At 52.3% G+C, this 12,921-nt stretch overlaps 1 protein-coding gene across 1 annotated transcript; it reads left to right on the top strand.

Annotated features, from left to right (window-relative positions):
• The first annotated feature begins 2,821 nt into the window (after positions 1 to 2,821).
• On the top strand, positions 2,822 to 12,547 carry PSMD8 (proteasome 26S subunit, non-ATPase 8). Its single transcript, XM_007996681.3, has 7 exons — positions 2,822 to 3,212; positions 4,408 to 4,480; positions 4,597 to 4,699; positions 7,372 to 7,537; positions 9,641 to 9,741; positions 10,857 to 10,968; positions 11,973 to 12,547. The coding sequence occupies exons 1-7, from the start codon at positions 2,853 to 2,855 to the stop codon at positions 12,108 to 12,110; spliced, it is 1,053 nt and encodes a 350-aa protein (XP_007994872.1). The 5' UTR covers positions 2,822 to 2,852; the 3' UTR covers positions 12,111 to 12,547.
• The last annotated feature ends 374 nt before the right edge of the window (positions 12,548 to 12,921 follow it).

Below are 12,921 nucleotides of genomic sequence, written 5' to 3'. Positions count from 1 at the left end.
CATGGTTGGTAGCACAAAAACCTAATGAAACTTGACAATAACAAGAGTTGGCAACACTCGTGTGTGTAAGGTCTGTTGGCTAAGGTTGTTTCCACCACCAAGATTCTATTGAGTCACCTCGTGGTCCAGATGAACACATCATAATCCTGTATCAGCCAAGTCAACATGTGATTTGAATATCACCATCTGCATTTCCAGCCAAGATAAAGTGACAGAGACTGGATTTCCCTCATACTTGAAACTATTTATCTATTTTTGAGATGGAGTCTTGCTCTGTCACCCAGGCTGGAGTGCAGTGGTGCTATCTCGGCTCACTGCAACCTCTGCCTCCTGGGTTCAAGCGATTCTCCTGCCTCAGCCTCCTGAGTGGCTGGGACTACAGACGCATGCCACCATGTCCAGCTAATTTTTTGTATTTTTAGTAGAGACAGGGTTTCACTGTGTTAGCCAGGCTGGTCTTGATCTCCTGACCTCGTGATCCATCCACCTCAGCCTCCCGAAGTACTGGGATTACAGGCGTGAGCCACCTGGCCCGGCTCTATCATTGTGGTTTTTTGTTTTTTTTTGTTTTTGTTTTTTTTCAGATGGAGTTTTGCTCTTGTTGCCTAGGCTGGAGGGCAATGGTGCCATCCTGGCTCACTACAACCTCCCCCCCCGCCCAAGTTCAAGTGATTCTCCTGTCTCAGGCTCTCGAATGAGTAACTGGGATTACAGGCACCCACCACCATGCCTGGATAGATAATTTTTCATATTTGTAGTAGAGATGGAGTTTCACCATGTTGGCCAAGCTGGTCTCAAACTCCTGACCTCGGGTGATCCACCCACTTCAGCCTCCGAAAGTGCTGAGATTACAGGCGTGAGCCACCACACCCAGCCATCATTTTTGTTTAAAATATTTTTTAACACCACAACTTCTTTCACATATTAATTTACTCATTAATTCAACAAATATATAATTTCTTTTTTTTTTTTTGAGCCTGTCACCCAGGCCAGAGTGCAATGGTTCACTGCAACCTCTGCCTCCCGGGTTCAAGTGCTTCTCCTGCCTCAGCCTCCCAAGGAGCTGGGATTACAGATGCACACCACCATGCCCGGATAATTTTTGGTATTTTTACATTTATTTATTTCTCTGAGAAGGAGTCCCACTCTGTCACCCAGGCTGGAGTGCAGCAGCGCGATCTCAGCACACTGCAAGCTGGTCTCCTGGGTTCAAGCGATTCTCCTGCCTCAGGCTTCTGCGTATCTGGGATTACAGGTGCGTGCCACCACGCCCAGCTAATTTTTTTTCGTATTTTCAGTAGAGATGGGGTTTCACTATGTTGGCCAGGTTGGTCTCGAACTCCTGACCTCAAGTGATCTACCTGCCTCGGCCTCCCAAAGTGCTGGGATTACAGGCGTGAGCCACCGTGCCCGGCCAACAAATATTTATTGACTGTCGACTAATATTTGCCAAGCACTGAGATACTGGGAATTCAGTGGTGAAGGAAATCGTCCTGCCTCCATGGAGATGACATTCTAAACAGTGGAGACAGAGAGTGAGAGCCTGGCTTGAGAAAAACGTGCTGTCCAGGCGCAGTGGCTCATACCTGTGAATTCCAACACTTTGAGAGATCAAGGCAGGAAGATCGCTTGAGCTCAGGAGTTCGAGACCAACCTGGGCAGTATGAGTCTCTACAAAAAATTTAAAATAAAATTTTTTTAAAAAGAGAGAAAAAGCGATGTTGAATGTTCAGGTGTAATATCAATCAATGGAGGAAGGAGAAGTTGGTATAAGAAGCTGTGAATACTGGCCAGGCAAGGTGGCTCATGCCTGTAATCCCAGCACTTTGGGAGGCCAGGGCCCGGGGAATTACCTGAGTTCAGGAGTTGGAGACCAGCCTGACCAACATGGTGGAACCCGGGCTCTACTAAAAATATGAAAATTAACTGTATGTGGTGGCACATGCCTGTAATCCCAGCTACTTGGGAGGCTGGGGCAGAAGAATCACTTGAACCCAGGACGCTGAGGATGCAGTGAGCCAAGATCGCTCCATTGCACTCCAGCCTGGGCAGCAAGAGCTGAATTCCGTCTCAAAAAAAAAAAAAAAAAAAAAAAAATTGTGATTCCTTCATTTACATATGATATTTAAAGCCATAGAGCTGGATGAGTTTTGTAACTAGTTCGTTCATATAAGCTTGGGAAAAAGATGTGGAAGGATGCATTGAAAAAGAGACTGGAGGCCGGGCGCGGTGGCTCAAGCCTGTAATCCCAGCACTTTCGGAGGCCAAGACGGGCGGATCACGAGGTCAGGAGATCGAGACCAGCCTGGCTAACACGGTGAAACCCCGTCTCTACCAAAAAAATACAAAAAAGTAGCCAGGCGAGGTGTCGGGCTCCTGTGGTCCCAGCTACTCGGGAGGCTGAGGCAGGAGAATGGCGTAGACCCGGGAGGCGGATCTTGCAGTAAGCTGAGATCGGACCACTGCACTCCAGCCTGGGCGACTGAGCGAGACTCCGTCTCAAAAAAAAAAAGACAGAGACTGGAGAGGGAGCCCCAGGTACACATCCTAGCTGTTAGTCCGTTGGAAGGTTACCCAGCCTCTGTCTATAAAATGAGTATAACACAGCTCTCCAAACGGCACGACATCGCCACCTATTGGCTGGAGACGCTGCCCCGAAGGCGGAACCTTCAGGACAGCTACGTAGCGTCCCGAACACTCAGACTGAAGCCAGGGCAGCCATGTTCATTACTGGAACCGTGAAGTCGGTGGGGCGGGAGGGCGGCGTTGAGACAGCTGTCATTTTCAGTTAGGGCAAAAGCCGACTTCCGGTCACCATCTTGAGTGACGACAGAGGCGGAGCTCCAACTGACATGTTCATTAAGGGCAGGGCTCCGAGGGCGCCACCTCGAGAGCGACAGCGGGCTACCCGTGGCGGGCGGAGGCAGGTTGTAGCCCCGCCCCGGGCCTTGGGCTCCACCTCTCGGCCCCACTTCCGCCGGGCGAGCGTCTGTAGGCGGCGTTGCCGTAAATCGGGCGGTCGGCTTGCCGCATCACGCAACATGGCGGCCGCGGCGGTGAACGGGGCTGCAGGCTTCTCGAGCTCGGGGCCCGCGGCGACCTCGGGCGCTGTCCTACAAGCCGCGACCGGCATGTACGAGCAACTCAAGGGCGAGTGGAATCGTAAAAGCCCCAATCTTAGCAAGTGCGGGGAAGAGCTGGGCCGGCTAAAGGTAAGGTTGGCAGGCCCAGGAAACCGAGTGTTGCGGGCGTGGGGGGCGCTACGAGGTGTCTGGACCCAACCAAGTCCCGGGCCGCGGAATACACCTCGGTGCCAGCGAGACTGAGGCGGGCGGGAGGATCCGACGGGGCGAAAGATTTGGAGCAGCCAAAGTGGCGGCCCGGGGGTGGTCAAGAAGCGGGAGAGGACAGGGCGCGGTGGTTCACGCCTGTAATCGCAGCACTTGGCGGGGGAGCATCACTTAAGCCCAGGAGTTCAAGATCAGCTTGAGCAACAAAGCGAGACTCTTGTCTCTACACTTTTTTTTTTTTTTCTTCAGGTGAGAGATGACTGGAATGGACCTACGCGGGCGTGGTGGGGGAATGATGGAAAGACTCGGGATGGCAGAATGAGTGAGGGTTTAGAGTTTTGGTGCTTGGAAGCTTAACTGGTCGGAGTGGCAGGACTGGGGTTCTTTCTTTTCCTAATGGTGGAGTCCAGGCAAGACCAAGTGGGAAATGAGGACTGCCCAGGATGATAAAAGAATGAGGCTGAAAAGGTGGACTGTGTAGAGGGTGTGTGGTTAAGACCAGGCTGGGTTAGGATCTGAGAGATCTGGGGCTTAGGCTCGCATCTGTGGGGAGAGGGGGCAGCCTAGTTGTGAAGGCAGGACTGAACCTAGAAGAAATATTCTTACAAGTAGAGAACAAGAATATGGGGCTCAGAGTGCTTGAGACCAAGTATGTGTTGGGAGGGAGTATAAATCCAGTGGCTTGGAACAAGCTGCTGTGTCTGCTAAGGAAAAATGTATGGGCTGAACTGTGTGGGGAGATTTGGACCTCCCCCTCCCAGATACAGAGTTTGGGGATAGCCCAGCTACCCCTTCCCCAATAGATGGTGGGGAAGATCAGCCACGAATGGAATGTGCTGGTGTCCCCACCCCCCACCGCCGTGTGATTCCACTGGGTCAGGCACTGAGTGTCCCTCCTTGTTTCCCCAGTGGGGCTATTAATAATTGTAATGTGATGTAATCTTAGATGGGCGTGTGTTGTGTGCTCAGGCCTTGTTCTGAGTGCTTTATGAAAAAGGACTCTTCATGAGTCAGGATGATGGTTAGCCCCATTTTCCAGGTGGGAGGAACAAAGCATAGAGCAGGTAAGACATCTGTATTTGAATTCCCATCTTTTCTTCCCTCCCCTCCCCATCAGCTAGTTCTTCTGGAGCTCAACTTCTTGCCAACCACAGGGACCAAGCTGACCAAACAGCAGCTCATTCTGGCCCGTGAGTGTCACTGGGGTTAGTGGGGGGTGATGATCAGGGGGTTATGGCAGGAATGGTAGCAGTGCTGGTTGGGGAAGAGACCTCAGTCACCTGAGAGCTTACTCTGTCACCCACAGGTGACATACTGGAGATCGGGGCCCAGTGGAGCATCCTGCGCAAGGACATCCCCTCCTTCGAGCGCTACATGGCCCAGCTCAAATGCTACTACTTTGATTACAAGTGAGAATGGGTCCTGTCCCCAATTGGGGGGTGGTTGCATGGCAGCTCCTTTATCTCTGGGGCTCTGGCCACTTGGGTCCTCTTTCTTCATCTGGGAATTCCTCCTGGCTTAGTTCTGTCCTCAGAACTAGGGTCAGGAGTTGGCTGGGAGGTCCTGAGACTTGGCTTGTGTGATCCAGGCTTGTAGGTCTCTAGTGAGTCTCCCCCTACCCATTCCCACACTGCACCCCCTCTGCCCAGCAGGGCTGCCATCACCTTTCACTTGTCCTGGCCCCAGCCTTGCCCCTCTGACTCAAACCCCTGTGGCAGCCAGCAGGATCATGTAACACTAAAATTTGACACTGTCCATACCCTGCTCAGAACCTGCATGGCTCTTCATGGTCCTCAGGCACAAGACCAAGTTCTTTCCTGTGGCTTCCAGTCCGGTCCCAGCTCCGACCCCTCTGCCTGTGCCTGCCCATCCCAGCCCTTTCTCTCACTGGACTGTGAGCTTTCTAAAGGCAGAGCCTGGAACTGTCTCAGTTACTGCTGTGTCCCTTACACCGCCTACCACAGGGCCAGGCCCAGAACAGGACTCACTGGATATGTGTTGAATGTAAAACTGAATGATACCTGCACAGATTAATGATTGGGAATTTGACGTCAGACGAACCTGGCTTTGAAATGTCCAGCCGCTTCCTGATTATGAGGTCTTGGGCAAATGACTTTACCTCTCTCACTTTCCCTGTTAAAGTAGGGAGTGGTGGTTCTTTTATTTATTTATTTTTGGAGATAGGGTCTTGCTCTGTTGCCCAGGCTGGAGTGCAATGGTGCAGTCATGGCTCACCACAGCCTTGACCTCCTGGGCTCAAGCGATGCTCCTACCTTAGCCTCTCAAGTAGCGAGGGCTACAGGTGCACACCACCACTCCTGGCTCTTTCATTTTAATTTTTTGTAGAGATGGAGGTCTCACTTTGTTGTCCAGGCTGGTCTTGAACTCCTGGCCACAAGTGATCCTCCTGCCTTAGGCTCCCAGATTGTTGAGATTACAGGTGTTGAGTCATTCATTGCACCTGACTCCAATAACTCCTTTTTTTTTTTTTTTTTTTGAGATGGAGTTTCACTCTTGTTGCCCAGGCTGTCGTACAATGGTGTGATCTCGGCTCACCACAACCTCCGCCTCCCAGGTTCAAGTGATTCTTCTGCCTCAGTCTCCCGAGTAGCTGGGATTACAGGCATGCACCACCACACCTGGCTAATCTTTGTATTTTTAGTAGAGATGGGGTTTCTCCATGTTGGTCAGGCTGGTCTCGAACTCCTGACCTCAGGCAATCCACCCGCCTCAGCCTCCCAAAGTGCTGGGATTACAGACGTGAGCCACCATGCCCGGCCAGTAACTTTCTTTTCTTTTTTTTTTTTTTTTGGAGATAGGCGTCTCACTCTGTCACCCAGGCTAGAGTGCAACAGTGCAAACTTGGCTCACTGCGACCACCACCTCCCACATTCAAGTGATTCTCCTGCCTCAGCCTCCCTCAGCGTCCTGAGTAGCTGGGATTACAGGCGCCCGCCACCACGCCCAGCTAATTTTTGTATTTTTAGTAGAGACGGGGTTTTGCCAGGTTGGCCAGGCTGGTTTTGAACTCCTGACCTCAGGTGACCATCCGCCTCAGCCTCCCAAAGTGCTGGGATTATAGGCATGAGCCACCGCGCCTGGCCAGTAACTCTTAATATAATTATAACTAACACTGTGTTTATTTGGGCCAGGTATTGTTCTAATCACCTTACCTGGGTTGAACCATTTAGTTCACTTAACCCTTGTTCATTCAACCCATCTCTACAAAATGGATACTGTGAGGCCAGGCATGATGGCACATGCCTGAAACCCCAGCACTTTGGGAGGCTGAGACAAGAGGATCACTTGAGTCCAGGAGTTCCAGACCTGCCTGGCCAACAGGGCGAAATCCTGTCTCTACAAAAAATAACAAAAAAATTGGCTGGACATGATGGTGTGCACTTGTAGTCCCGCTACTTTGGAGTCTGAGGTTGGAGGATGGCTTGAGCATGGGAAGTTGAGGCTGCAGTGAGCCTGAGTGACAGAGCAAGACCCTGTCTTGGAATTGGGAAAAAATAAAAGGGCCGGGTGTGGTGGCTCACACTGTAATCCCAGCACTTTGGGGGGCTGAGGTGGGTGGATCACGAGATCAGGAGTTCGAGACCAGCCTGGTCAGCATGGTGAAACCCTGTCTCTACTAAAAATACCAAAAATTAGCCAGGCATGGTGGCATGTGCTTGTAGTCCCAGCTACTTGGGAGGTTGACTCAGGAGAATCGCTTGAACCTGGCAAGCAGAGGTTGCAGTGAGCCAAGAACGCACCATTGCACTCCAGTCTGGGCAACAGAGAGAGACTCCTTCTCAAAAATAAATAAATAAAAAGGATACTGTGGTGATACCCAGTTTACACTTTGGGAAACTGAGGTTGTCATTTCACTGAAGTGAGGTCCCTCACTTGGATCAATATGACTTGTGACTAATTCATGCATCTTTGGGCCACAGTTTCCTCATATGAAAACCCGGGACCTGATACCTCTTCCAGAGATGCATGGGGCAGGCGTGAGAATTCCTGGAGCCTGGGGTAGAGGGCTCACTAGGCCCCTAAATCCTCCTTACCCTGCTTCCCCATCCCACGTCCACAGGGAGCAGCTCCCCGAGTCAGCCTATATGCACCAGCTCTTGGGCCTCAACCTCCTCTTCCTGCTGTCCCAGAACCGGGTGGCTGAGTTCCACACGGAGTTGGAGCGGCTGCCTGCCAAGGACATCCAGACCAATGTCTACATCAAGCACCCTGTGTCCCTGGAGCAAGTGAGACGGCAAGCGGCGGGGGAGGACCTGGCCAAAGTGGGTGGTGCAGGGGTGGCCTTCGGAGGGCTTTCCTGAAGGAGTGGCCAGGGTTCACCCATCTTTCCACCCATGGACCCATCCTCTTGTTTGTCCAACAAATACTGAGTCCCAGCTGTGTGCCAGGCACTGTGGGAGGTTGTCAGACTGTGCAGTGAGCCAAGCAGGTGAAATTCGTGATCGTGTGGTGATGACATTGGGGTGTGGAAGCAGATAGTAAGCCCGAAGAGTGAGTGGCCTGTGCGGTCTGTCAGATGCTGAGTACTGTGGAGAAAAGGCAGGAAGGAAGGTGGAGAGGCAGGGACGGGGTAACATTTATCTCGGGGAGTCAGAAGGCCTTACTGAAAAGGTGAAATTGGAGAAAGACTTGAAAAGGGTGAGGAACTGGCTCATGCCTGTAATCCCAGCACTTTGGGAGACTGAGGCAGGAGGACAGCTTGAGCCCAGGAATTCAAGACTGCAGTGTGCTATGATCACACCACTGTATTCTAGCCTGGGTGACAGTGAGATTCTGTCTCTATTTAGAAAATAAATAAATAAAAACAGATTTTTTAAAGAAAAGGGTGACCGTGCACAGTGGCTCACGCCTGTAATCCCAGCACATTGGGAGGCCAAGGCGGGTAGATCACCTGAAGTCAGGAGGTCGAAACCAGCATGGCCAACATGGTGAAACCCCGTCTCTATAAAAATACAAAAATTAGCCGGGTGCGGTGGTTGGTGCCTGTAATCCCAGCTACTTGGGAGGCTGAGACAGGAGAATCGCTTGAACCCAGGAGGCAGAGGTTGCAGTGAGCCAAGATTGCGCTACTGCACTCCAGCCTGGGCAGCAGAGCAAGACTCTATCTCAAAAAGAAAAAAAGAAAAGGATGAGGAACTGAACCCTGTGGACAGCCAGGCAGAGGGACCAGCCAATCCAGGTGTCCTGAGGCAGCAGCATGTCTGCTGTGTTAGAGGGACAGCCGAAAAGACGGTGTTTTTGGAACAAAGGGAGCAGGGCCAGGGCAAGGCCTTAGGACCTAAGGTTGGGAAGTTGTTCCTGGAGCCGATGTCTTAGGGGAGGATTTGGTCCGTGGGGAGAGGATGGGAGAGAGAGCAGTTAGGGCAGGCAGCACAGTTCATGCAAAGGTGTACAGCGATGAGCCTGAGGTGGAGCCAGCCCTGTCTCCCTCCTGGAGAATAGATGGATAATTGGACAGTAGATGAGATAATGAGATGCCAGCCCAGAGCAGGCTTGGGGAGAGGGAGGGAGGGAGGAAGGGGGTGGGGGGCAGAGAGAGTCGTGTGTGTGTGTGTGTCTGTGTGTGTGTATGTGTGTCTGTGTGTGTATATGTGTGTGTCTGTGTGTGTGTCTGTGTGTGTGTATGTGTATGTGTGTGAGTGTGTCTGTGTGTGTGTGTGTGTCTGTGTGTCTGTGTATGTGTGTATGTGTGTGTGTATGTGTGTGTGTATGTGTCTGTGTGTGTGTGTATGTCTCTGTGTGTGTGTGTGTCTGTGTGTGTGTGTCTGTGTGTGTGTGCATAAACCAGCAAGGGCTTTCTGGAAGAGGGGGTGCCCAGGGAAGGGGTGTGGCTGTGTGTGTGTGTGTATGTGTGTGTCTGTGTCTGTGTGTGTGTCCATAAACCAGCAAGGGCTTTCTGGAAGAGGGGGTGCCCAGGGAAGGGGTGTGGCTGTGTGTGTGTGTGTCTGTGTGTGTGTGCATAAACCAGCAAGGGCTTTCTGGAAGAGGGGGTGCCCAGGGAAGGGGTGTGTCTGTGTGTGTGTGTGTCTGTGTGTGTGTGTGTGTGTCTGCGTGTCTGTGTGTGTGTGCATAAACCAGCAAGGGCTTTCTGGAAGAGGGGGTGCCCAGGGAAGGGGTGTGTGTGTGTGTGTGTGTGTGCGCGCGCATAAACCAGCAAGGGCTTTCTGAAAGAGGGGGTGCCCAGGGAAGGGGTGTGGCTGTGTGGCAAAGGGTGTTCTGGCAGGGTAGGGATTACAGGGGCACTGGGAGTATGATGAGGCACACACAGGTAGGGCCCTTTGCAGCCTCCTCTTCATTCTCTTCTCTTTCCCCTTTCCCGGTGTCTGCAGTACCTGATGGAGGGCAGCTACAACAAAGTGTTCCTGGCCAAGGGTAACATCCCCGCCGAGAGCTACACCTTCTTCATTGACATCCTGCTGGACACCATCAGGTGTGTGGGGGGCCCGGGCCCTGTGGAGTTTGGAGTTTGGAAAGAACTTGAGCTTTGGCCAGACAGCTTTGAGTCTGATTCCAGCCACTTGTTGTCTGGGCAGGCTAGGTGTATTTCTTATCCTCCTAGCACCTTAGCTCTCCTTTCCAGTGAATTGGGCCTGGTCGTGGGATTGTGGGTAACAGCCCTCATCTCACCGCCCTTGGCTGTTGACACGTGTGGCCGCATGTGTCAAACCTGCGCATGGGCTTGGCTCAGCAGGCAGGGACTGTGTGGCCTGTCTTAGCCCGTCTTCCGTCCTAGACACCCATCCAGTGAGTCAAGAGACTTCATCTCTGACCACTGAAACTGTGGACTCTTCAGTTTCCCCTTCTCTAGAATAGGTTGACCAAATCCCAGCAGCCCCTTGGGTTGCTGTGTGCACAAGTGACATCCCACGGGCAGGTGGATGTGACATACAAATCCCTTGAGGAGTAAAAGGGTGTCGAAGTGGTGGCCGAGCTGGTTCACTCGGGCAGAGCACCAGATCAGAATGAGTTTCTGTGCCTTAGGTGGCAAAGGCGAGCCCAGAGGCATTTGAGTGAGGAGTGGTGGCCAGTACCACTACCCACTGTATGGCCTAAGTGATGTCAGAGGCACTCCTCCCTGTCACTGGCTTTTCCCCAGAGCTAACCCCCTCCCCCACTATAGCGACTTAATTCCTTGCTCTTTTTCTACTTTGGTGGTGTTCATGGTGCCTCTTGATGGGTACAAGGAACCCCTCAGGATCTATGAAGCGGGGTGCAGCACCCTGGTGATGTTTGTTTTGAGAAGAGGTGCCTTCATGTGAATCCCAAGCTGGGTTTCAGACCTGAAATCATGTGGCTGGCAGTGAGATTCAGAGTGTGGGCCCAGGAGTCAGAGAGTTCAGTGGGGATCTCCTGTGGCCCTTGCTTGCTTTGCAAGTCTGGTCAAGTTTCTCCCACTCTGAGCCTTGATGAATAAAACAGGGCCCCTCACATTCCTGCCATCAGCGCTGAACTTCAGGGTCAGAGCTGACTCGTGTCAGGTTTGGGGGAACAGGTCCTGGGTGGTTGTTGATGCTCAGTAATGAGGAGCTTCTCATCTTCCCCCAGGGATGAGATCGCTGGGTGCATCGAGAAGGCCTACGAGAAAATCCTTTTCACTGAGGCCACCCGGATCCTCTTCTTCAACACACCCAAAAAGATGACCGACTACGCCAAGAAGGTGGCTGGGGTACAGGGCAAGGGGCCATGGGACCAAGGGGTGAAATCACTAACAACAGTGTGGGGTGGCTTAGAGGGACACTGGAACAAGACTGCCCAGGTTTAAGTGCGTGACTCTAGGCAAGCTGCCAAAGCTCTCTGAGCCTCAGTTTCTCTGTCCACAGAATGGAGCTAGATACATAGGATGAGCTTAGCGCTGGCACCAGCTAGAGGTGGGCAGACGTGGGCGCTGCATGCATGTTGGCTGCTGTCTTTATCAAAATTTCTTAGAGTTGGCAGCTTCTTCTGCAAGACTTTGCTTCATTTGGTCTCCGGCGTTTGAGCACGAGCAATGCTTGGTGTTGCAATAGGAGGGCCGGGACCAGGCTGTGGAAGGTGAAATTGGGTGGGCGCAGTGGCTCACGCACACTGAGGTGGATCTTCCCACCTAGGCTCACTCTGGGAGGCTGAGGTGGGAGGATCACCCGAGGTCAGGAGTTCGAGACCAGCCTGATCAACATGGTGAAACCCCGTCTCTACTAAAAAACACAAAAAAATTAGCTGGATGTGGTGGCGGGTGCCTGTAATCCCAGCTACTTGGGAGGCTGAGGCATGAGAATTGCTTGAACCCAGGAGACGGAGGTTGCAGTGAGCCGAGATCACACCATTGCACTGTAGCCTGGGCGACAGAGCAAGACTCTGTCTGGAAAAAAAAAAAAAAGAAAAAAGAAGGTGAAATTGAATTTGAGTGATGGTGACAGCTGAAACTATCACTCGGGCCAAACACTATCCTCGGTGCTTTAAAGGTGTTGATTCACCAAATCCTCACAGTCGACCCAGAGAGGTGTATAATTAGGGTCCCAGTGTCAACACAGAGAAACTGAGGCACAGAGGTGAAGTTACTTGTCAAGAGTCGTTGGGGTAGAGTTGGTGAGAAAAGACAGTATAGGCAAGTGCTGGCTCCATAGGGTGGGGACGGAGCCTTTGTGATCACCCTACCCATCTCTGATCCCTCCTTTCCTGCAGCGAGGGTGGGTCCTGGGCCCCAGCAACTACTACAGTTTTGCCAGCCAGCAGCAGAAGCCGGAAGACACCACCATTCCCTCCACAGAACTGGCCAAACAGGTCATCGAGTATGCCCGGCAGCTGGAGATGATCGTCTGAGCCCACTGGGCACTGGGTGGGGCAGGGCATGAGTTATTTAAAACAGTTACACTGCAGGGTTTCGTCCAATAAAGGTGGATTGACATTCCCTCTTCCAGGCCCTTGTCTCCCCAGTTGGGATGGCAGAGAGACAAGTTCTTATCTCTGAAGAACTTGGAGGTTTTGGGGCGCTCAGGGGTTGGAGATAACACCCTCCAACTGGGTAAGCCTCTGTTTGGTGGGCATTGCTCAGGGCCTCAAACACAGACGCCCACTGTAGGGCCCCAGCAGCACTGTGGCCTGCAGGAGGGCATGGCCCCAGGTAGGGGGACTGTTCTAGCCAACTGTGGACACACAGGAATGCTGGGCCAGGGTACCAGATTTTTTCAACAAAGCGGGTGAAGTGTCCTATTAAAAAGAATAAATGTTGGTGATGAATTAAACAATTTTTCAAATGATATGTGAAATGGAACCCGTCTGTAGGCTGCCAGTTTGAGCCCTGTGCGGATCAAAAGGTGTGGGCCCTGGTGTGGGCTTGTGGCTCCCACCCTCCCTGAGCCGGCGTGTGATTGAGGACCTCCCCGCACACCCCTCAGCCTAGGTTTCCTGCCTTGAAATTCTTGGGAAGGTGTCCAAGGCGCAGGGTCCAAATCTGGCTGAATCCCTTGTGGGATGTGGAAATTTCACAAGTGTTCCAGAGTTAGTTTTCCCAACTGTAAAATGGGAATGATCACTCCTTTGCACAGTGGTTTGTGCTGAGCCTGTGAGCTTGGTACCAGGTCAGCTCAGAATTGGGGCTTATGGATTGAGGGGAATCAGATCCCCCCTGCCC

The sequence above is a fragment of the Chlorocebus sabaeus genome, chromosome 6 (genome assembly GCF_047675955.1).
Source record: "Chlorocebus sabaeus isolate Y175 chromosome 6, mChlSab1.0.hap1, whole genome shotgun sequence".
NCBI classification, from domain to species: domain Eukaryota; kingdom Metazoa; phylum Chordata; class Mammalia; order Primates; family Cercopithecidae; genus Chlorocebus; species Chlorocebus sabaeus.
Note: the sequence above shows the minus strand (reverse complement) of the source record. Positions and strands in the feature narration are given on the sequence as shown.

Excerpts from the sequence above, each read along its gene's own strand:
- PSMD8 (XM_007996681.3), top strand. The coding sequence starts at position 2,853 with ATGTTCATTAAGGGCAGGGCTCCGAGGGCGCCACCTCGAGAGCGACAG. Across the intron at positions 4,700-7,371 it reads TGCTACTACTTTGATTACAA|GGAGCAGCTCCCCGAGTCAG; the intron begins GTGAGAATGGGT and ends CCACGTCCACAG. Across the intron at positions 9,742-10,856 it reads ATCCTGCTGGACACCATCAG|GGATGAGATCGCTGGGTGCA; the intron begins GTGTGTGGGGGG and ends ATCTTCCCCCAG.